The sequence below is a fragment of the Camellia sinensis genome, chromosome 2 (genome assembly GCF_055761805.1).
Source record: "Camellia sinensis isolate YWXY chromosome 2, ASM5576180v1, whole genome shotgun sequence".
NCBI classification, from domain to species: Eukaryota; Viridiplantae; Streptophyta; class Magnoliopsida; order Ericales; family Theaceae; genus Camellia; species Camellia sinensis.
Window position 1 is genome coordinate 14,896,743 of NC_138962.1, and position 24,699 is coordinate 14,921,441.

At 31.8% G+C, this 24,699-nt stretch overlaps 2 protein-coding genes across 9 annotated transcripts; both read right to left on the reverse strand.

Moving 5' to 3' along the window:
- Positions 1–9,838: 9,838 nt before the first annotated feature.
- On the reverse strand, positions 9,839–16,381 carry LOC114300388 (uncharacterized). 8 transcript variants are annotated; one of them, XM_082913779.1, is made up of 9 exons: positions 16,015–16,361; positions 15,374–15,432; positions 14,212–14,412; positions 14,026–14,119; positions 13,514–13,563; positions 11,566–11,646; positions 10,969–11,026; positions 10,254–10,321; positions 9,839–10,169 (listed from the first exon to the last, which is right to left on the reverse strand). In XM_082913779.1, the coding sequence occupies exons 3-9, from the start codon at positions 14,236–14,238 to the stop codon at positions 10,155–10,157; spliced, it is 393 nt and encodes a 130-aa protein (XP_082769905.1). In that variant the 5' UTR covers positions 14,239–14,412; positions 15,374–15,432; positions 16,015–16,361; the 3' UTR covers positions 9,839–10,154. The 8 variants fall into 8 exon arrangements, with proteins under 8 accessions (XP_082769905.1, XP_082769901.1, XP_082769900.1 ...); XM_082913775.1 differs by having other exon boundaries at positions 9,839–10,136; positions 16,015–16,357; XM_082913774.1 differs by lacking the exon at positions 15,374–15,432 and having other exon boundaries at positions 9,839–10,136; positions 16,015–16,381.
- A 4,419-nt stretch (positions 16,382–20,800) lies between these two features.
- LOC114269439 (beta-amyrin 16-alpha-hydroxylase CYP87D16) lies at positions 20,801–24,419 on the reverse strand. The gene is made up of 9 exons (XM_082913783.1): positions 24,132–24,419; positions 23,674–23,986; positions 23,421–23,573; positions 23,063–23,311; positions 22,839–22,928; positions 22,641–22,719; positions 22,416–22,522; positions 21,249–21,376; positions 20,801–21,115 (listed from the first exon to the last, which is right to left on the reverse strand). Exons 1-8 carry the CDS (start codon positions 24,344–24,346, stop codon positions 21,332–21,334), a joined length of 1,251 nt encoding a protein of 416 aa, XP_082769909.1. The 5' UTR covers positions 24,347–24,419; the 3' UTR covers positions 20,801–21,115; positions 21,249–21,331.
- Positions 24,420–24,699: the final 280 nt, after the last annotated feature.

The following is a 24,699-nucleotide window of genomic DNA, read 5'->3' on the forward strand; positions in this document are numbered from 1 at the left end:
CATTTGTGTAAATTTCAAACATATAATTTCATCTTATACATAGCACGGATTAATTGTTAGTTAACAGGAAAAAAAAAATGATAGAATAACTTTGATTAATTATTACTATACAAAAAATTAAAGTTTTAGAGACCAAAATATAGGATCAAAATTATTTTTTAGGAACCAAATATTTTTGTTGTGAAAAGTGTCATTATATTTTTAGCAACGAAAATTAGACATTAGTAATGAATTATTATCCTTTTGGGACCAAATTTTTTGTCCGAAAAAATAAACTATTTTGAGACCAAATTATTTTGTCCCTAAAAGTTTATTTATTAATAATATTTTCAAAACGTTGTCGCTAAAAACCTTATTTTAAACTTTTCGAGACGACGTTTTAACGATTATCTTTACGAAGATAGAAATTGATTCATAAATGTCTTTTGTATCAAAATTTTTACTTTTAAAAATTTAAAAATTTGATTTTTAAGATTCTTATATATTGTACTGATAATGGTGACGTTGTTAGCTTGACTTAGCGACTTTGTAAGCTAGGGACAAATGAACCATCCAACAAAAATTAATATTATGATGCTTTGATCATATAGTCAAATATATTGTGAAAGGAATAGTTTCAGTAGGGGATAATGTTGTGCAGGGCCGGCCTTACCCGTAGGCAATTGAGGCAGTGGTCTTGGACCCCGTTTCCGTTAAAGGTTCTTATAATTTATTTATTTATTTGTGTGTGTAATTGAGATGATAATAATAAAATTATACTGAAGGATCATTTAATGATATTTATTTTTCTTCACTTATTTTGTGCGTTTGTTTTTCTCTTCTTCTCTTCATAAGGGGTATAAGCAATTTAGTTTGGTTTTGTTGGAGTTAAAGAAAAATTTAGCACCAAACTCAATCCTTCAATTTTATTTGTTGAGAAACTGAAACGATCACATTTCACAGTTCAATTTTGTTAGTTTTTAATATTGTAAAAAATAATGGAATCTCACATATAATAATAATAAATTGAAGGAGAATGTGGAGATAATCTATAAAAGTCTCCTATTTTATGAATTAAAAAAGACACATTAGAAAAACTTACAAAAGATTAATTAGTAATTTTGCATCACAAAAAAATTAAAAAACTTAAAAAACTCAAATCAAACAAAATGCAATATTAAAACAAAAAATCATTATTAACATTTAAGAAATAAAATGTCCCAATTTAAAATTTTGTCTTAACTCCCAAAAGAGTTCGGCCACCGCCCCTGATGTTGTGGGATAGTTTGGAGGTAGACTAGTTTACAGAGTTTTTAGCTAATGAGGTCTCTTGTTAATATAATATTTTGATTTGTTTAATCTTCAATATTTTAGGTTAAAAAATATTTTTAAAAACACAAATCAATTTTTTTTTTTTAAATCACTTTCTTTGTTTGTCCATTTCACAAATTATTTTACAAATAAAAAACCCGAACACATACGAGGATTGTGAAAGCATGCAAAATGCTCATGTAATGGGATAATTATTCAGTAATACCCGAATATAGCAGCTTTCTGTATAAAATTAAATTAAGGATATTTTGACACGTCAACCACGGTCATTGTTTCAGTATAATTGAAATAGTGAGCTAAATTCAAATATTTATAAATTAGTGCCCACTAAATTTGACAAAGTCCTATGTGGAACCATGCTATTTAGGGGTATGCACGGGTCGATTTGGTTGGGATTTACCCTCAGCCTAGCAAACGAACCGAATGTATCGGATTGAAGAAATGGTCACTCAATGCCGACCCACAAGCCATTCAAAATCGACTGAGGCAAAACGTTCAGTTTGACAGTCGATTCGATCAGTGCTATGAAAATCTCAAACAAAGGCAGTCTCCATCTTTCACAGCCACCATCAATATACACCACAACCACATTCATTGAGTACTACCATCACCATTACCATCGCCGGTGTTGAATAGTATCGTCACCACCATCAATCAGCACTGCTACAATTGATTTCCAGCAATAGAGGCAGATTAAAAGAGAAAAAGGTTTCAGGAAGGAAGATCAAAGATGAATGTTTTCCTTTTTGAAGAAAGAAATCGAAGGGGGTGATATAAGAAGAGAGAGACATATCATAGATAAAAAAGCAATTAAGAGAAACATTATTGAAGGGAGAGAGTTTTTTTTTTTTTAGAAGAGAAAGAGTTTGTGTAATTAAGGCTTCGTTTGGGAAGAAGGGTTAGGACTAGTTTAGCCACAAAAAAATAAAGTAGACTTTTTAATTTAATAAGACAAAACATCACATCCAACCCATAATCATTTCATTCTTTTTCTCACAAAAAGTCCTTCCCAAATGAGACTTTTTAGCCCCAGGCTAAAATAGCTAAAAAACAAACCCACTTCCCAAACAAACCCTAAAAGAGAAAGAAAATTGATGATGAGTGATGAAGTTATTGGAAGTTGTATAATTGAGAGAGAGACTGACAAACAAAGACAGAGACAGAGAGAGACAGAGAGAGAGAATTGTGATATATGATGGATGTTGGAAGCTATGTAATTGAAAGAGACAGAAAATTAGTGATAAAATTTGGAGATAAGTAATGGAATACGTGTAAAGTGTTGATTGGCGATAAAGTGATAAGATATTCAATAAAATATGGGGTGAAGAACAGAAAAAGACATGTGTTCGTCGGTCAGATCGATGTAGGCGGCCCTTTCTTTATCATACCCGTCGCTAACCGATCTGAAATTTTTTCAACAATTTTACAACCGCTGCTGACCGAACTTTCAATTTAAACCGGCCATTTCACTTCGGTTCAGTTTTGGACGATCGGTTTGGTCGAACTGATCAGTGCACACCCCTAATTCTATTCCCTACCCCAACTTTTTTTAGTCAATACTCAATTACATATAGTATGTGAGAAGGGGATTGTCTTTCATAGTATTGTTGGAGTATGTGAAATTTATTAGTACATGTCTTATTTTAACGATTTGAGTTATTTATATTTAATTTTATGAATATATTATTTAAAAAAGAAAATAAATTGATTCAATATTTATAACTACATAGATATTTTGACACGTCAATCCTTGTCATTGTTTTAGTATAATTGAAATAGGGAACAAAATTCAAATATTTATAAATTCGTGCCCACTAAATTTGACAAAGTCCTATGTGGCATCTAAAGCCATACTATAATAATGCTAATAAATTTCCAACCCAAGTATGGAACCATTCTGTTTAGGGTATGCATGGGTCAATTTGATTCGGATTTACCCTCAGCCTGGCAACCGAACCGAATGTATCGGATTGAAAAAATTGTCACTCGATGCCGACCCACAAGCCATTCAAAATCGATCGAGGCAAAACCTTCAGTTCGGCGGTCGATTTGGTCGATGCTATGAAAATCTCAAACAAAGGCCGTCACCATCGTTCACAACCATCATCGATATACACCACTGCCACATTCGTTGAGTACTACCATCACCATCATCATCACCATCACCATTGCCGATGTTGAATAGCATCATCACGACCATCAATGAGCACTACTACAATTGATTTCTAGCAATAGAGGGAGATTAAAAGAGAAAAAGGTTTTAGGAAAGAAGATCAAAGATGAATGTTTGCCTTTCTGGAGAGAGAAATCGAAAGGGATGATATGGGAAGAGAGAGACATATCATAGATAAGAGAGCAATTAAGAGAAACATTATTGAAGAGAGAGAGTTTTTTTTATTAGAAGAGAAAGAGTTCGTGTAATTAAAAAGGAGAGAAAATTGATGATAAGTGATGAAGTTATTGGAAGTTGTATAAGAGAGAGAGAGAGAGAGAGAGAGAGAGAGAGAATTGTGATATATGATGGATGTTGGAAGCTATGGAATTGAAAAAGGTAGAAAATTAGTGATAAAATTTGGAGATAAGTAATGGAATACGTGTAAAGTGTTGATTGGCAATAAAGTGATAAGATATTCAATAAAATCTGAGGTGAAGAATAGGAAGAGGCACGTGTTTGTATCTCATCGGTCGGATTGGTTTAAGCGGCCCTTCCTTTACCATACCCGTTGCCGACTGATCTGAAATTTTTTAGACAATTTTACAATCGCCGCCGATCGAACTTTCAATTGAAACCGACCATTACACTGCAATTCAGTTCGGGTCGATCAGTTTGATCAGACTGATTGGTTTGGTGCACACCCCTAATTCTATCCCATACCCCAACTTTTTTTAGTCAATACTCAATTGCATATAGTATGTGAAAAGAGGATTGTCTAGTTCATAATATTGTTGGGGTCCGTGAAATTTATTAGTGCATGTCTTGTTTTAACGATTTAAGCTATTTATATTTATGAGTATATTATTTATAAAAGAAAATAAATTGATTTAATATTTATAACTACATAGATATTTTGACACGTCAACCCCTGTCATTGTTTTAGTATAATTGAAATAATGAGCTAATTTCAAATATTTATAAATTAGTGCCCACTCAATTTGACAAAGCCCTATGTAGCATCAAAATCATACTATAATAATGCTAATAAATTTCCAACCTAAGTATGGAACCATTCTATTCCATATCCCAACTTTTTTTAGTCAATACACATTTGCATAGTATGTGAGAAGAGAATTGTCTAGTTCATAGTATTGTTGGGATGTGTGAAATTTATTAGTACATATCTCATTTTAAGATTTGAGCTATTTATATTTAATTTTATGAGTATATTATTTATAAAAGAAAATAAATTGATTCAATATTTATAACTACATAGATATTATTTTTTTTTTCCAGATAAATGTGATAGCTAAAATTATCATTATCAATTTGATTTTTTTTATAAATGAATTACAAATAAAATAAGCACTTTAGATCATTAAATTAGACTAGTAATAGATTTTATGAGCACTTGCGAGCCAAAAAAAATCTTTTCCCTTTCTTATATTTTCATTGCGAATAAAACACTACTTTCACACCATATTGAGTTAGACACCTTACTTCTAAATAAATAGGCACACCAATAATTCAAGGGTCATGCTAATGACATCAACATTGATTACTTTCTTCTTCTTTTTTAATATCTTTTTTGTTTATTTTAATTACGGGTCAATGTAGACCACTGACACTTCGGTTCATGAGCGTGATCTTAGCTCTGAAATTCAAAACAAATAAAATCAAGAAATCGATATTAATTTTTTAAAGCATCACCTGAATTCTTGAAGAAAACCTATGGATGTTAATTCAGAAAATCTGTGGATGATCCACGCAATGAACATGATGAAATTGGAAGAGCTTAGACCCATACCAACCCCGTTTTTTAAATGGCAAGCTTAATCATCCTTATCAGTTTCAACTTTTGTGATTTATTTGTTTTTAAAAAATTAATAGATATGATGGCAAAATAGTTATTTCACTATGTTTGAATTTTTATTAACTATTAAAAATTTATTAGTTAACGCAACATAAAATTTTAATTTTGTCTTCATCGTAGAATCAACTTTATTTTCTTTAATCGACAAAAGAAGCTACCACTTAAGTGTAGAATATTTTAAAATTCAAACTTCACATCATCATAATGCTTGAATTATTGGTGATATATTAATCTTATAAAAGGATGGTCTTCTAAGAAATATATTAAATATCTTAAATTTTGAAGACTATTGAATTTTAACCAGTATAATTCATCTAAAAACTAATAAATAAACATTTTATATTTTGGACAAGTCTACGCCACTTTAGTCCAACTATTATCATTTTGTTTGTAGTATTATTAAATTATATATCTTGGTACAATTAATAATTCTTTTGACTAAAGTTTATAAGTTGAATTCTTGAACCATGTATGAACTAGATGAGTTTTATAAAAATAATTTAAAATTAAAAGGTTTAGTAAAAAGAAGGGAATTTTATTAGAAAATTCTTTTTCAAATATTTGTATCCCAATTAGTTCATAAGATATTCTTGTATTTCAATAAATCCTATTATTTGAACATTTGATCTACCAAATTATAATTCTCATCTTTAAGATATTTTATGAACTAACCCTTACAAATATTTTTTAAACAGTTAGCAATTTGGTGATGTGGACATTCATATTTTATAATGTGAATATTCACATTAACGTGTGAATGTTCACATTGATAGTGTAAACATTCACATTGATGTATTAATATTCACATTGATGTATTAACATTCATATTGACAATGTGAACATTCACATCACGAAACATTCGCACTGTAAATGTGAATATTATTAGGGTATTTTAGTAACTATGTTACTCAAAGAACTTATTGAAATATAAGAAAATAATGTGGACTAAATGGAATATAAGTAGGTGAAAATGGATTTATGAAAAAGTGTCCCTAAAAAGAAATGATCTAAATAAGTACGCTTTTTAACTTTTTATAAAAAGATATGTAAAAAAATAAAAAAGTGATATGACTCAAAAAAGATTAAAAAAAATGTATTCATATAACAAACCCCGAACAAAAAATACAATTCAATACAATCCTTTATAAGGAGATAATCAAAATTTGTCTCTAGCCGGGTTTGATCCCTAACCTCAAATATTTATTTGCTTTCCATAGTTGCATCTTAGTCTTCGTTTGTCATTGACTTTTGTATTAGATTAAGTGTGACCACACCATAATGTGATGTGCCTCTCCATACTGAATCAAATCTTGATATAGGTGATCTGGAAACCTTCCCGCAAGGTAATTGAATGATCTGGGAACAAAAATAGTGTGTTTGAATTTGAACACTAAAAGACACAATGCTTCACATCATATTTGAAGCATTGTGATCATTGCCAAACAAGTGGTAACTCTTAGTAATGGTGGCCAAGATACTTATAAATAGTTGACATATTGGGTTTACTGAATTGCATTGAAAATCAACATACATTCACACCATGTTTTGTCTCCGGATTATCAATTCCATTTTGCGTGATAAATATCCTCGCGGAATCACCGATCACTTAGTCATTGATTGTTCATCTTTCAGTTTTGTAGTTGGCTTTTTTGTATTGTGACTTTTTTAACCTTGTTTAATTTGACTTTTTGACTTTTATATAAGAAAAAATATAATAATTATGATTTAAATGTGATATTTTATTTTAATAACTTAGATAACCAATTTTATCTTTTTATACTTTTTCTTAACCAAAAATCTAAAAGATGGTGTGCTTTTGTTATAGACAAGAAGTTTAGTACAGTGCCTGCTGAGTTAAAAAAAAAATAAATAAATAAATAATTTACAGTACTCCCGTACGTGAGTCATGACAATGATAATTTATGACTGTAACGTGACTGTCACAAATATATATACCGTAAATAATTTTTGTGCCTAGACTCATAGATAATTGGTACAGTTATGACAATGGTATCTTACTTTGCCTGATTGTGGAGTCCACCCTTGATGATGATGAAGATTTTTTTATCAAAAATTTCTATTTAATTGCCCCCTTACCAATAAATAAAAATAAAACTAAAAATAAAAATTATCAAATCAATGTTCATTTAAAATCTATTTTCTAAATGCAAGTACTTTCTTGTGGAGTTTTTGTTAATCAAATTTATATTCATTTAAAATTTATTTATTATATTTGAATAATTTTTGACATAGGTGGGAGCGTTTGGCCCATCACTTGAAACCTAATATATAATTCAAACACCAAAGTCCAACAGTGCTAGAGCTCAACGTGACATTAAAAACCAATGACATCCAGACAGCTGTCAAGAGTAGAACCAACCACATTGCCAGACAAAGATCCTGCAAAGTTATTACACCACACATCAGCCATTAATGAGGTTCCCTGCAACATTTATTGCGATAACTCCTCCCCGTCGGAACAGAACGGCCTCACCATGAATAAGCCAAGTTAGAACATAGACTTTCGGCCAACGTGACAGGTCGGAAGGGACAAGGAAATGATTAGTAGAGGATATAAGCGGGTTTCGAAGACAAGGCAAAAGGTTAAGCTTCTCTATCACTAATCTATCTCCACATTCCATCTCTCTCTTTCTAACTTGCTCGTCGGAGGGTTCGCAGGGGGACTCCCCGTTCCCCATTGAACTTTTGTGCATGTCTCCCCGAGGGTTTGGTATCTCGGGTATCAGTTTGGAAAGCTTGGATCAAACCGACCCATTCCGTCGGAGACACACAGTATCATCAGTTTTAAACTTATTTTTTTAATTACATTATTTCATGAAGTTCATGTTTTTAAAAGTGAAAGAACGACTTCAATAAACAATGTAGATTTGACAAATAAATTCAAAACTACTTAGATTGAAAATAATTAATTAAAAGTGGATTTAATAAGTAACTTTAATGGTGTGCTTTGTTAGTCAACAATGTATCTCCCCGCCCACTCCAACAAATTATTATAAATAAAAAAAAAATCCTATTCTCACAGTACATTTCTTCACTATCATGTTTATAATGATCAACTCTATTGAAATTTTGAAAAAAAATTATAAATCAACATGTAATCACCATTATGAGACAACGCATCCGGTGCTCTACCGCTCTTTAAAAAATTATTCAATATTTTCGGAGTATCACGTGTCTGTACTCCTTAACCAATCATCATTCAATATATCCCTCACATTCCTCAATCACCCAACACAATTTTTCACCTACCCACATTCTCCACCAATCATAATATTATGAAATACTACGTATCCATATTTCGAAATTACTAAATAATTATCCCCCTCTCGCTACTATCATCGGCACTCACTTAAGAAAATCACTTTTACTGCTAGTAACCACCTCTTTCCATAAACCACAACCTTCAACAGTTGGAAATCACATTTAGACATCATCCTTGATTATCGACAATTATCTTTGTCCGCCATCTTCACCAACAACCATCTCAGACCACCACTTCTCACTTATTTTAAGGAAAAAAAATTTATAATACATATCAAACACGTTTTTCATTTTCATTTTTACTAAAAAAAATATATAAACATATTTACTATTTTTTTGTAAAAGAATAAATTATAAATTATAAAAGTTGCCAAACCACACCTATAAAGTTCGTATAAATTTATTACTCTACCTTTTACGAGCAAGTGAAAAATCCCTACTCACCTTATCATATGTGTCAATGATCCAATATATTTAAGCGGGCTTATATACACTACAAGCTTAGCTCAAGGGTTTTTATAATGCATTACAATATAATTTACGTGGGCTTATATACCCCACACAAAAATATCACTTATCCTTTGCAATTACTTTTATTTTTCATTATATACCATCCTACAATCTTCAATTACAAATCAAAAGGTCTTACATTTAACAAATTTATTCATACATTACAATGTCTCACTACAACAAAAAAAGATTTTTACGACGCACAATGCACGTCGTAAAAATCCTTCTACGAAGTGCAAGCGCGCGTCATATTATGACCAGTCATGAAAAGTCATTTACTTTCAGCATGTTTCGTACACCGCTAACAACTATTTAACGGCAGATTTTGTACGTCATCGTTACTTTTTCTACGACATGCTATAGTACGTCGTTAAAAACTATTTAACGACAGATTTTGTGCGTCGTCGTTACTTTTTCTATGTCTACTTTTGCAGGCCGTAAATTGATTAGACAAATAACAATGCTAATTGCGCATTGTAAAATATATAATACAACGACTTATTATGCCTGTCGTAAATAAGTAGAACATATCACAACGTACATGGAATGTCGTGGACTATTTCATATAATGACCTAATTTGCTTGTCGTAGAATGTGCATTATTTATTTATTTTTAATTCAGTAGGTTCTATTTTAATTTGTTTTGTATAATCTAACAAACATTACAAACAAGCTTCACAAAATATCAATCAACTATCAAAATATTGTTTCAAGCATAAAAAATAAACTACATCTATAAATTATAAACATTCAAAAATTGTCAATACATTCCGAACATTCAAAAATTAACCGTAAGTTCAAAACAACACAAAAAGACTACCCTTAGTTCTAAATTCAACAAAAAAGTTAAAAACCATCCAAAATTGTATCATATACAAGTTTGTAAACAGAATCCAAAACTATTTAAAGATTATAGAAATCTATTCATCGAAGTTCTCAAAAACTAGCCATCACTATCATCATCGTCACTGCTACTATTGGGCTCATACTCATCATCTGAACCATCTGTTAGGCAAATGCACCTCACATGTTACAATTCTGAGAAATTTAAGTTGACAATAGTCAAGATTTCTAGCCAAGAAGATAAACAATATGAGATGTAAACTGATAGAAAACACTTACCCTGACTATGTAAACTCCTACATAACAGAAGCAGTTTTCCTTACAAGTTGAGTGACAGGAATTGGTTCCTACACATTAACATCATCAGATCACATTGAAAGTTATAGTAGCTATAAAAGCTGTAATATTTTACAACAAAAAAATACATAGAGCATAAACTTGTGATTTTCCAAATGAATTGGCAGGGGTACTTCATGTATCCAAGGTCACATTGAGCAACATCTAAATAACATGAACCATTACTAACATATACTTGTCCATTTGAGAAACTACAAAAATGTGACCTTCAGGAAGAGCTACACACTAGTAAGAAGACAAAACTCACTGTACACGTGCACCACCTTCTTAGACCAACTTTTAACCAAACATTCTCATTCTTATCAAAAGTAATAAACAAAATCATGGAATGAGAAGTAGAAAAGGAAATTCCATTTTGAGAAGCCAATAAATAATATTATAGAAGCTAATTTGGCCTTCATTACACACTCAAATTTTGGTAGAAAAAATTAAAATGGAGGTTGAACCAAATATGTTGGTAATGGTCATTAAGAGCCTTTAATCCATCTAGAGAGACAAAGAAAGTTCCTAGATAGGGAAGAAAGAGGGTGAAAGATATTTCAAAATTTCGGAGATAAAATCATATTTTGATTTTGTCATTTTGATTTCACTTATCACCATATTGCAGTTCTCATGTCATACAGAGATCACTTATCACCTTTCTTTCTATATAATTCACGAATTTCATCGCAAGAGTTACAACAATCATCATCTGACTGCAAAATAGCAAGAATTGGGGAAAATCGATAAGCAACAGAAACAGAAACTTCTTTCACTGTATGGGTTGAGTTTGCACAACATAATATAATGAATGTCAAAACCAGTGTACAAAAATAAATAATAAATTTAACGGTAATGCTTAATAACTAAACTAGCAAGAGCAATTTACCTGGCTATATAATAAACCCAAGACTTTTGTCATAACTTGAACCAAGGAGGTAAATGTTAAAATTATGGAAATTTTCCAAGCCATATTGTTGTAAATATATATTTAGTTGTACCAAAGCCTGTGTCCTACATTTGACATGCCTATATCGTGTTGTATCTGTATCCTGTTTATATATATCTGTGTTTCTTAAGAATTATTCAAAATTGCTCCAAAGTAAGAAGATGTTTCTTCCAAATTAAATAGACACAGAAACGAACTGAATATGTCCAGCTCAATAATCCATGACTCTTATGAAAATTTCTTGTATAAGCTTCAGAATTAAATGTTCAACTTAGCAATGACACACAAGGCCATAGAAAAACATACCACTTCCGCACCATAGCATGAACCACAATATGTCTCATTGTGTTCAAGCCTCCCACCATGTCTTTGTAAAGGCTTTTCAATCTGTGCCATTGATAAAAAAGTCAGAAGAGAAGGAAAATCTGAGGAAAAAAACAGAATAGAACCAAAAAAAAAAAAAAAAAAAGACCAGAAAAATTGCTCACGGGGCAAAAAAGGGAGAGGATTTCATTATAAAACATCAAATTATGAATGATTTAGAGGCAGTCTGCTCCACAACAAAATCAACAAGGTTTGCAATAAACATAAGGCCTCCACCAAAACATGCCCCCTTTCTACCATTAGAACCTATTATGAGTTTTGAAATGCCATTCGATACAGCAATTCCTCAGTAACTTTATTTAAACACTGGTGCACTTTATTCTGATATTTTGATGCTCAATCATGACTTTGAAACAATAGTGTAATTTCAACCATCACTTAAACCCTTACAAGTAACAACTCAAATTTACTTGACAAAGGACTAAGAAAAAGAGTATATGCAATGCTTATGTTAACTTGTATATTTGTTTTCGCGTATTTATACCTAAATAATTAATTTCTACAAGTGGCAGCTTTAAGTAAATGGTATGTGAGATGGAACAAGTCAACAAATTGATTGCGAATACCACTCACTTGGATTATCAGTTTAGATTGACCAATTTAAGTGGACATTCAAAAATGTACAATTAACGATTGCAACCGATCTCACAATTTTAGTGATATAAAAAGTATGTATATTTTCTTTTCCTTAATGATAATTAAACATCTATGCCCCAAAAAACTACAAATATTTAAAGAGAATGGCACAATATAGTAACTTCATTAGCAATGATAGACCTCCTTTGAAGAAGGCTTGCTTAAGATTTATATAAAAAATAAAAATAAAAACTGTCCCTTACAGGTTCATCTTCTTGCTAAGACAAGGAAATGTAGAATGAAAAAGCACTTCTATCTCCAACCACACCGAAGTTTCTTGTAGGAAAACAAAGGAAGAACGTATTCAACAAACTTAGATATTTTTTAATCATAAAGTTATTCAAGTCAGCTACATATGGTTTTCAAAAAGAACATAAAAAATTGAAGGCCAGCCTAAAACCTTGCCAATAATATTAATGTCACCCCTTATTTTCCTTGAATTTATTTTCCATTATGTTAATGAATTAAGCAAATCCAAAAGCTTCTGAAAAAACACCCTAAGGCTGCTCCCATCTAACTGTTATAAGCCTATGACAATTCTTTCATAGATTCTGTGTATTAGAAGAAAAGTTTCAAAATCTCTACTAAGAACCGAACTTAAAACTTAGGGACCCACCCATTTGCTCAAATACACTTACTAACCTTAAGTTGACCTTATCAACAGTGGTGCCAACAATAATTCTAAAATGTACATCAACATTAATGTACATTTTAGAACTGAAGTATCAGAGATTGCACAAAAATGCTATGTATATATCTACCTCAAACAGAAAGAACACAAGGTAAATATGTTGTCCTCTTCAGCCATTGTTTTTCAGTTTTTTGTTGATTTATTGGCAGGCGGGGGAACATAGACCATTGGCATTTTCATCATTACTGTCCAGTCTTCAACACAATAAGTTTACAAAAGTTAAACAAAATTGTCTACTGAAGATTGTCAAAGACTGAAATTATTAAATCTGTATACTATTTCCAGTGAATTTGGAACAGGCTCAAGCACGTATCCCATTTCTGCCATGTCATGCAGGTAAAATAGTATAGAAACAAAACAAAGCATCAAACCATGTTAGAGCTATGACATTTCAGCATGAAATCTTGATCTACTCAAACTAGTTGATAGCAAATCAAATATAATAAAGAAGCGATCTATATTTCTCCGTCACCATTGGACATATCATTTAAAACAAAAAAGGGTCAAAAGTTCCTCCACAGTAAAACTTGAAATGACAGTTACCTGACTCCAGCTACCAGGCGCTGCACATAGATCCACCACATGCTTCACTCCTGCAAATAATATTTGTATCAACCAAACAGCAAGAGGTGAGAAGGTTTATGGAATCATAACCAAGAAAATGGAACCACAGATGAATAGATAACAGAAAAAAAAAAAATATTAGAAAATAAGTTTCCATGGTTTCCTATTGATGAAAAATACAAAATTAAAGTCTACATTTTGCACTAAGTGAAAATATTTTGCTGTTATCCTTAATAAAATATTCTCTTAGAAGAAAAGGAAGACATTATTTATCATTTTGAGAAACTACTTTTAACTTAATAAAGCATAATCAGTCCCCGTTTGTAGTAAAACTGCACCAGGGAATTCCTTCATAATGTAAAACAATTGGAGAAAAAAAAGAATGGACAATGTTTGATCCAGCTAATAAAAAGAGCCCAGTCCCTAATAATTTAATACCCCGCCATATTAAGGATGGAAATAAATCAACCTTAGTAAGATTAGTGTACTACCTTCAAATATGTTGAATTCTTCATCAATTTGAAGGAGCTTGAAGGCACTTCGAGCACGCCAACCCTCTTCTTTTGCTTTTCGGTAGTAGATATCCTGTGAGCAAATCCACCCATTATTAGAAGTCGAACATCAGACAGCCCCAGAAATGGTAAAAAAGAAATTCAAACATAAACAAACAAACTCACCCTCTTATCCCTTGATGCTTTGCCCATGTTGAAAATACCTGATTGTCTCGAGGTAGTAAACCTAAACTATAAGACCAATATTTGTACCAAAAAATAACAATAGGGCGGAACACAATGCTGTGACAAAGCAAGCGCAATTCTTCACTTCCTTTGGATCAATCATAGTTTGTGAAGGAATAATAAGAGCACGGGCCACAAAAACTGAAGAATTTAGATTTCCCAATCAGAAAGATGTTTAGCAAGAAAATGACGTAAAGAATAAAGTATGTTATCCTCCTTTCCTCTCTTTCAAACATGAGATATTTTCTCTCTCTCTCTCTCTCTCTCTCTCTCTCTCTCTCTCTCTCTCTCTCTCTCTCTCTCACACACACACACACACACACACACACACAAAATTGAAGAATTTAGATTCCCCCATTAGAAAGATGTTTAGAAAGAAAATGATGTAAAGAAGAAAGTATGTTACAAAAACTGAAGAATTTAGATTTTCCAATCAGAAAGATGTTTAGCAAGAAAATGATGTAAAGAAGAAAGCATGTTATCCTCCTTTCCTATCTTTAAAACATGAGAAATTGAAAATCCATATGCTAGCAATAAATAACACAAAAAATGTTCTAATTGTTCATTAATTTATAATTCCAAATTTTGCACTCTACTAAAACTAATTTCTTCCCGTCATATGCATAATAGTGTTTAATTTTTTCAAGAAATAATTTCATTTTCACAATTCAACTCATGCATCACATGGGTTTGCTGTTAGACATAAACTACAATAGAAAAACTCAGCTTCCAACAAATTATGGTAAAATCCAAAAGTAAAAATATGCTTCGTTTCGCCCAGGTGAAAGCTACCTAAGGTGAGAGCTACAACAATTGTAGAAGTGTGATGGTATGTTACAGTTGAAAGAATTACAAGACTTGATCTCAAGAGTTGCATCTAGGTCTTTTGGCATATCAGTCAGGTTCATAAAACACACATTAAAAAATATTTATCCCCCATTTTATTCTATTTTTCCCCTTAAACTCGAACACCCATGTGAATATTCTCTCACATTGGCAACCCTTGTTAACAAGAGTTACACTACTCATATTGAATCAATTTCATACATTCCATTAACAATAAATGAAAAATCCTAATATGACAATATTTTGAGAACCCAACTTCGAATCAGTCTTTCCTTCAAACACCCTGAGTGCATTTCGAAAATCTACCTCATCCACCTAACCAAACGAAGATCGAGTAAGCATAAACAGAAATTTTGCCAAGGAAAGACAATAGAAGTGAAAAACAAGAAAACACATAAAAAAAGAACTTGTCCTATGAAAGAATAAAATCAAGTTTCCATGAACAAAGACAAGTCCTAATATGATAATATTTTGAGAACCCAATTTCACTTAACCAAACGAAGATTGAGGAAGCATAAAACAGAAATTTATGTTAAGAAAAGACAATACAACTACAAAATAGTCCTATGTGACAGACAACAATAAAAAAAATTTAACAAAAAAAAAAAAAACCAAATTTCCATGAACAAGGGCACCAAGAGCAAAAACAACAATCCACAAAAAAATCAAAATCAAAATCAAAATCAAAACCAAAAAAAAAAAAGTGAAAAAGGCAGAGAACAAAAACCCCAAAAATGTAGATAGATATAGAAGGTGTATGTATGTATGTATGTATAGAGAGAAGAGAAGAGAAAAACAGAGAAGAGAAGGGAGGAGGGGGATATTAATATATATATATATATACCGAGAGAGAGACGAAACAAGGGTTTTAGGAAGAAGGAAGAGAGAGTGCCTTACAAATTGATTCAATTGAACGGATGGAATCAGAAATTGAAGCCAAGTCCAAGTGGAAGCAGATTACAAATTGATTCAATGGAAAGCGTGATTGCTTTGTTGAGGAAAAAAGCGGACTGCATCAACCGACTGCCATGCGTCTCGATCTCCACCGATTCAATTGATTGAAGACCAAGTGTTTAAAGAACCCTTTCCCCTTCACCTGTATACGTCTTTCTTCTCCCTCTCTTCCTAGAAACTCTGCGTTTTTTCAGTTTTCATAAACACTGCGTTTGGATTGAGTGATTTGGAGAGAAAAGAAAGTAAATAGAAAGAAATGTATTTGTTTTTCTTGTTTAGTTATCTTAATTAGTGAGAAATGAGAAGCAATAGGGAGAAATGGATATAATTTTTATTTTTAATCACCTTAACACTGTGTTTGAATGGAGTGATTTGGAGAGAAAAGAAAAAGAAATAGAGAGGAATGTATTTCTCTTCCTTGTTTGGTTATCTTTGTTGGAAATGGTTAATTTTTTCTTAAGTTTGGGTCTATTTTTTAGGTGGGCCCCGAGTGTCGTTTTACTCGGGTCAAAGTGGTAACGCGTTCTATGCCGCGTTGTGATTCACGTGGTATATTTGGTTGCTCAAAACCATTACCGAGTGAATGGGAAATTGAAGCCAAAGTGTGCTCCATGGAAATGGAGTTTTGGTGGAAATTCCTTAAGGTTGTAAATTGGCTTGTCCCACATTGTTTTGGTGGGAGGTTTTGAAAGGGTTTATAAGGCTTAGGGTGAGATACTTGGGGTGTGCCCCAAGGGGTACCCAAGTGTTTTAGAGGGAGAGGTTATGAGCAAAATGGGCTAGACCCATTGGACCCAAAAATCACCACATACGCGCGCCGCCGTCCGGGCGGGCGGGCTGGGCTTGGGCGCGGGTGCGTGATGTGTGGGCTTCTAATCTTTTTGGGCCAAAAACATTTGAATTTTATTTTATTTTTTATTAAAATAAAATTCAGAATTCAATAAACTGGTTTGGATTTATTGTTTATCCAAACAGGGCCCTTCCCGTCTTCAAACAGAATTAAACTGTTTTGGATTTAGTGCTCATCCAAACAGAGCCCTTCCCGTTTTCAAACAGAATTAAACAGTTTTGGATTTATTGTTCATCCAAACAGGGCCCTTCCCGTTTCTATCTGTTTGAATAAACATATTCAAATCTGTTTAAATTTGAATCTAACAGGTTTCATACCTGTTCAATTCAAAACGAAAAGCCACCTTAACATCTATAAATAGACTAGCCTCCCATTTGGATTTTACTTAGATTTTTCGTACTCCATCCTCTGCAAATTATATTCTTCATCTTGCTGCATTTTATTTCCGAAAGAAAGAGTGTAAACACTTAGTGTGTTCGTAAGGCAAACAATTTGTAGTGCTGCTATTGTTTGTGGTAGATCATTTCATCCTGGGAGATAGACGTCCAAATTCTGAAAGCACCGTGGAGAGGACGAATCTGTCTTAAGGACACAGTGTCAAACACTGGACTTGATCAGAAAATAATTCAAAGAAATTAAATCAAGTAAGTTATTTAATTTATTTTCAGTGTTGTTTTTATTTATTTAAATCAGATTTTAATTTTGTTTTTGTAACAAAATAAAATCTGTTTTTATTTATTTATTTTTATTTCGAGTTTGATTTTTGTAATCAAACAAATTCTCTCCTTTTCTTTATTTCTTTAAATTCTATTTGTTGTTGTGTACACAATAGAATTAAATCTTTTAAATACAGTGAAGATTGTCCTACAATCTTAAGTGGAGAGAAATCGGAAGAAATAGAGAGAAATGGAGAGAAACGCATTTCTCTCATAACCCTTATTTTCAATCTTCCCAAAAGTGGAGAGATTGGGAGAGAAAAGAAATCCACAAATGTTTATATTTTTATAATACCAATTTTACCCCTATAAAAATAAAAGAAATAAAATGATTGAAAATATAAAAAGGTTATTTTGGTAATATAACATAAAATAATTTCTTTTCTTTTCTCTTAATGAAATCTAACCAAATAAGAAGGAGAGAAATCACAATCATTTCTTTTCTTTTATTTCTTACTTATCCAAACAAAAAGGAGAGAAATTACAATCATTTCTTTTCTTTTCTTTTCTCTTATTACTTAAGTAATCATTTCTTTTCTTTTCTCTCCTAAGTTACCAAACATAGCGTAAAAGTAGAGAGATTGGGAAAGAAAAGAAACTCACAAATATTTATTATTTCATAATACCAATTTTACCCCTGTAAAAATAAAAGAAACAAAATAATTGACACCCATATCCACAAGGCTTTTCATATCCAGCACAAACATAAAAAGGTTATTTTAATAATATAACATAAAACAGTTTCTTTTCTTTCCTCTTATGAAATCTAACCAAATAAGAAGGAGAGAAATCACAATCATTTCTTTTCTTTTATTTTTTACTTATCCAAACAAGAAGGAGAGAAATTACAATAATTTCTTTTCTTTTCTTTTCTTTTCTTTTCTTTTATTACTTAAGTAACCATTTCTTTTCTTTTCCTTCCTAGGTTCCCAAACATAGCGCAAGTGCTTGAAGAACCCTTCCCCTTCACCTGTATCTGACCAAGCGTTTATTTTTTTTTTTTATTTTTGGATAAGTGGCACCACAATATTGGGCTTTGGCGCCTCAAATTTTTTGGGCATACTATTCACGACACATATGGTAAGCCGTAAAAGCTGATTTATTTTTACCGACCGGCATACGCATGTCGTATATAATTGATGTATTAACGGCATGTCATATGCATATCATAGAAAGTTTTATTATTTATAATTAATATTATAAGTCGTAAAAAAATTATCATTTTTACCATTAACGGCATGCACAATAGACGTGCCGTGGTTAGTATATTATTTACGACATGCAAAAAAAAATAAGTCATAAAAGTGAGAAATTACGGCTTGCATTCATTGTATGTCGTTGATGTGGTGCCATAAAAAGTCAATTTTATTGTAGTGTCTGTCACCATTGGGTGTGGGGAGGATGGCCAAAAAGAGACATTTAAGGGGAAGGAAAAACAGTAATTTGGTTTTCAATGAATAAAATGATGACAGAGCAACACCAATTGGACAAGGATGAGAATGAAGCTCCAACTCCACCCTTGCAAATTGAACTTGAAGCATTGTTATTATTTGAAACTGTTCAGCAGCAACAACAACAAGAAGTCATTATAATTCCACATTTATAGAATATAATTTCTAAATTAGAATGGTACATCACCTCACATGAGGCATAGCAGAGTTACCTGGACAAGTGAAGTCTTGGGCAAGGATTGTTAGGATGGTTTGGTTAGTGTAACCGGCATAGGCACAAGTCATGCGATTACAACCCGAAGATGTGGTGTTTCCCAGGTGTGAATTTTCTTCACCTTGGCATTGCATAGAAGGGCAAGTTGTCCAGATGGATGAATTAAGTTGGGACGACTTACATTGTAATCTGAGGACATGACATGAGCAAGAAAAAAATGACGTATTATCATATTTTGGAAGAAATGACAAGTTAACAAAGACGAAAATTTACAAGTAATGAGATTAGTTCTTCTGCGTGCGCACAAAATTCGATCACAGTTGTGCCTAGATCTATGATCAAATTTTGTGCACTTAAAATTATCGGTAATGGGACACTTACGTCCAATTGTTTGAAGCATCGCAGTTGCACATCACACAATTGCCGGTAGTGAGGGTGTAAGTGCTATTACTGACAAGTTTTATAGAATGGCTATTAGACCAGTGATGTTGTATAGGACGAAATATTAAGAAACTAAGTAACAACATTTAGATAATATGAGTGTTGCTGAAATGAGTATACTAAGGTGGATGTATAATAAGATTAGAAAAGATAGAGTTAGGAATGAATGTATTCAAAAATATATAAGAATAGTATCGATAAAAGATAAGTTGAGAGAGAATAGATTGAGATGGTTTGGTCGTATACAACGAAAACTAACAGAGGCAGTACAGTAACGGTAAATGAAAATGTTAGGAGAAGGGTAGACCTAAATTGATATGGGGTAATGTAGTAAATAGACATATGAATCTCCTAAATTTTACTAACGCAATGACCTTTGATAGAGTCGAGTGGAGAAAAATGATTTATGTAACCGATCTCATTTGATGAGACTTAAGACTTGATTTGGTTGGTTAGTTGGTATGAAGATGTAATATAAGTACTCTTGTGCTATGGTGCAATTAAAATTTGTAATTTTACTTGTACCATAACACAAATTCTATTACATGTACATATTTTTACATTAACTTCCAATTTATTTTATTTTTTTATTGATTTGCAATTCTCATTTTTAAAAAGGTTAATATCAATTATATCTCAAATTTTGTGGACTCCACGTCCACATGAAGGTTCTGTAATTAGTTTCTATAAAATTAAATAATTAAAGATTTAAATATTCACCTATTGAGACATTTGATATCTCATTCCCAAGAGTTTGTAGGGTGAGAAACTTCCTCCTAATGTAGTAGTTAATAGTATTTTTCACGTTGGAAAATTATTCAACATTTTCGGAGTACTATCATGATGAGGTCGTACAAAAGAAGAAGAAAAAAAATCCCAGGGAAACAGATAGAGATTTTCGTTATTTGTAAATTTAATTGCTCAATGAAGCCGAACAACAAGAGGAATTACAGCAAACTATAGTGTTCATCCAATGGTTAAGGAAAGTATTCAGAATTTTTTTTACCGAAGTACAAAGGAAAGCAATATTGTTTATGCATAGAGCGTAGTTTACATATTTATTTATTTTTATCAGTAAAAAAAAAAAACTTTATTAATGAAAAGTATACATACATATCACAAACATGGGGTAGCCATTTCAGAACAGTATGTAGTTTTGAACAACATAACAGTATGAATTACATAACGAAAAAACTAAAACAAAGTAACCAAGAAAAAATAGTGCACGTAAGGCTATAAAGCAGAACTGGTTTTTGCTTCTCTGAAATATTATCCCATTCAGTTGCTCTTTTCTGTGATTTTGATATGAAGGCCATCTACAAAATCCAAAACGGGTCTCCGAGAAATATTTCCTCCCTTGACTTTTGTCCAACTGTATAGCCAAAATAAAATCACAAAATTAAGTTGAAAACAAATACTACTCTTTGTTAACAAGCTTGAGTAACACAAGTAGAAATTAAAAACGAAAAAACAAAGAAGAGAAGCAAAAAGAAAAAATGTTTTACCTATACTTGGTGACCAATACATGTAGAAAGGTGCATGCAAACGCCCTAGCGTAATCTGCTCCTGCACATTGTCTCGTCCCCCCTCAAAAAGGCATAAAATTCTTTGATATCACAGTTGGATCAAGGTCCTATTTTCCAATAATTAAGGTGCAATGTCAATACTTGTCAATGCCCTCTTTTAATGATGGGCAAATTATATTAACGGTGCCTATAGTTTGAAACTTGTGTCACTTTGATCCTTAACTTTTTAATTGTGACACATTGAATCCTAAATTTTGAATCTTGTTCCAAATAAGGACAGTTGAAAATACAAAAAAGGGTAAAATCGTCAATTTGATAAAAATATAAACTAATTTGACAAAAATAAATGTCAAAAAAATATTTTTAAATTTTTAAAAATTATTTGTACCCACTAAAGATAAAATTATGTAAAATTAATAAATCTTTTACACATTTATTTAATTTTATTTTTACCAAATTAATTTTTATTATGTGTTTGGATGATGACAATGTAATGGATAGTTGCTAAGCTTTTAATGTGCAATCGATATATTTAATATATAAAATGTTTTTAGTTTTGAATTTTTTGATTTAATGGATTGGTTTGATAATGATATCAAAGTTATCGCCACATATGACTTTTGGAAAAACAGAAACTAATTTAATGAAAATAAAAACAACCGTCCATTACATGATCATCATCCAAACACGTAATAAAAATTACTTTGATAAAAATATATAAATAAATGTGTAAAAGATTTATCAGTTTTACATAATTTTATTTTTGGTGATTAGAAATAATTATTAAAAATTTAAAAATATTTTTTTGACATTTATTTTTATCAAATTAGTTTATATTTTATCAAATTGAAGACTTTGTCCTTGAAATTGAGCAATGGTAACTTCAATTATCCTTATTTGGAATAAAATTCAAAATTCAAGTTCAAGTTCAAATGTGTCACACATGAAAAGTCAGGGACCACACAAGTCCTAAATTATAAGGACTGTTAGTATAATTCACCCTTTAATGGACAATGTCACTATTTTAAACATTAGAGCAATTAAGGCATCAAAATGATGTGCAGCAGTGAAAATTTTAAAATCACTCATGCGATCCCTTCCTGAAACCAAAAAATAAAAAAAAAAAATTAAAAGCTCAAGATGCACCTTCCAACGTGATGGATTAAATTTAACTGGATTCTTAAAAGCTTCTGGATTCAGTTGATGAGCAGAAGTAACAATCATAATGGCCCAACCCACTGGAACTGTATATCCTGTTAAGTTTTTAAGCAATAAATATTTCAAATTCTATTATATGAACCTTATATTTGTAATAAAAAATATAGATGTGGAGCTAATTGATGTTATTATGATGGAATTTATAATACATACCATTGAATTTGATATCTTTTGTTACTCTTCTTAACAACCCCGGAACTACATTTCCCAAACTAAGAACTTCGTTCACAACCTGCAATTTCACATATTAATAAGAAATACACATCATTAGTAAAGTAAGAATAAAATTTCAATTAATTAATCCTTTTGAGGCAGAAAACAAAATAAATTGAGATCATCATACAAACGTACATTAAGTGTAAAAGTCATCGATTTATATTCTTTCCATGAAAGTGGAGAATCTGGATTCTTCCTACTTCTAATGATTGCTTCATTTTCAGCCTGATAAAAGTAAACAATCATTAATATCACAAATTTATATGCATGGAGAGTTATGCTAAATCATTTATCAACCAAAATTGAAAAAGCAATCAACAATCATGTCAATTAGTTAAAATTTAGGAGTGCAAACGTACTGTTAGCTCCTCCAAAATCGAAGGATGCTCTGAGAGTAACTTCAAACTCAACAGTATAACTGAAGTGATGGGCTCATAGTTGGCAAATAAAATTCCAAACATAAAGTTGGATAGGAAATCGGGAGTCACAAACTTCTGAGTTTTCAAGTCCTCCATGACTGTATCAAGAAAGTCCATTTGAATCTTGTTAGGGGAATTCATTCTCTCCACTATGGCATCCCTCATTATGCTTAGCATCTCCTTTCGGTCCTGAATATTGAACAAGATAAAAACACATATATAAAACTTGGGAACTATCTCTCAATATATACATAAATCTCTTCAAAAACAAAGTCATAATTTCTCTTTGAGCTACTACCTTTACTGTTTGGTGGAATGTAGTACCGGGAATGTCTAAGGGAAGGCACAAAAGACCGTGTAATAAGCTGGAAAATCTCTTACTTAGCGGTTTCTCAGATGATTTTTCCCAATCATAGCTAATCAACTGCTTCAATGTGAAGTCAAAAATCATCTGTAATGACCAAATAGAGAAATGAAATTAAGCACCATAAATTAAGGCTGATTAATCAAAGATCAAATTAATGAGCTTGAATTTTTATTTTTTTCCGTACACTTGCAGCGTCATGTTTGACGTCAACAATTTGGTTAGTAGACCAATGACGTAGAGTTGTCTGAATGACTTGTTCGATTTGAGAGAACAAATTCACTCTGATGGCCTCAACGCCAAACCAACTCAAAGTAGTGTTTCTCATGTACTTTTGAACATTGCCCACTGCATATATCGGCAACATGCTTGTGAACGTATCCAAGTACCATAGTTCAATCGATTTCCCTTCTTCCGTAAGGATGTAATGATTGAATTTTGGATCGGTTGTTAGTACTACCGGTTTACCCGCTATATTAGTTCGAAACACCGGCCCATATCTACACACAATCAGAAAAACAAAAGACAACAAATAATTACACTTTAATAATGAAAAAAATAAATAAATAAATAGAAAACTTGCTTACAAACTGTTTTTGAAAACCCTTTTCTTTTCTTTTTTTCAAATTTAATTATGTATAGTACCTCTGGACTCTCTTAGAAATGAAGGGATGGAGTTCTAATGATCGGCTGGGAATAAGGAGCTGAATGGTCTCTCCGATGAGAGGGAGGCCCATGGAACCCGGTGGAAGAACACCATTTTCGCATTTGGGATTCCTCCATTTGCGAACCCAATGAGTTATGAATATGGTAACCAATGCTACCACGAAAGTGCTCAAAACTACTCCTAGTGACAACATGTTTTTCTCTCAATAGAAGAAAAGGAGCAATATGGGATGATATATTACTCTTATTCTTGGATAAGGGATGATGGGGTTGTTGTGTCCTGCATGTCTATTTATAGAAGAAGCAGTCGTAATTTGCAACTAGCGATCCACATTCACATGGCACAAAAGTCATTTTTTTTAACTTAAATATGTCTCTCTTCTTTTTCTTTTTCTTTTTCTTTTTATTTACGTTATCCAATTGGCTCATATCCGTTATTTTATTAGAGGGGTTTTGATTTTTTACGAATAGATATAAGAGAAATTTGGCTATAAACCCTCTTTACCTTCCTTTTATTGTTAAAAGGACTAAGAAAAAAATTATACTT

Excerpts from the sequence above, each read along its gene's own strand:
- LOC114300388 (XM_082913774.1), bottom strand. The coding sequence starts at position 14,238 with ATGGGCAAAGCATCAAGGGATAAGAGG. Across the intron at positions 13,564-14,025 it reads AGAATTCAACATATTTGAAG|GAGTGAAGCATGTGGTGGAT; the intron begins GTAGTACACTAA and ends TATTATTTGCAG. Across the intron at positions 10,322-10,968 it reads TGAATTATATAGAAAGAAAG|GAACCAATTCCTGTCACTCA; the intron begins GTGATAAGTGAT and ends GTTAATGTGTAG.
- LOC114269439 (XM_082913783.1), bottom strand. The coding sequence starts at position 24,346 with ATGTTGTCACTAGGAGTAGTTTTGAGCACTTTCGTGGTAGCATTGGTT. Across the intron at positions 22,929-23,062 it reads CGATTTTGGAGGAGCTAACA|GCTGAAAATGAAGCAATCAT; the intron begins GTACGTTTGCAC and ends TACTTTTATCAG. Across the intron at positions 22,523-22,640 it reads AAAAGATATCAAATTCAATG|GATATACAGTTCCAGTGGGT; the intron begins GTATGTATTATA and ends AAAACTTAACAG.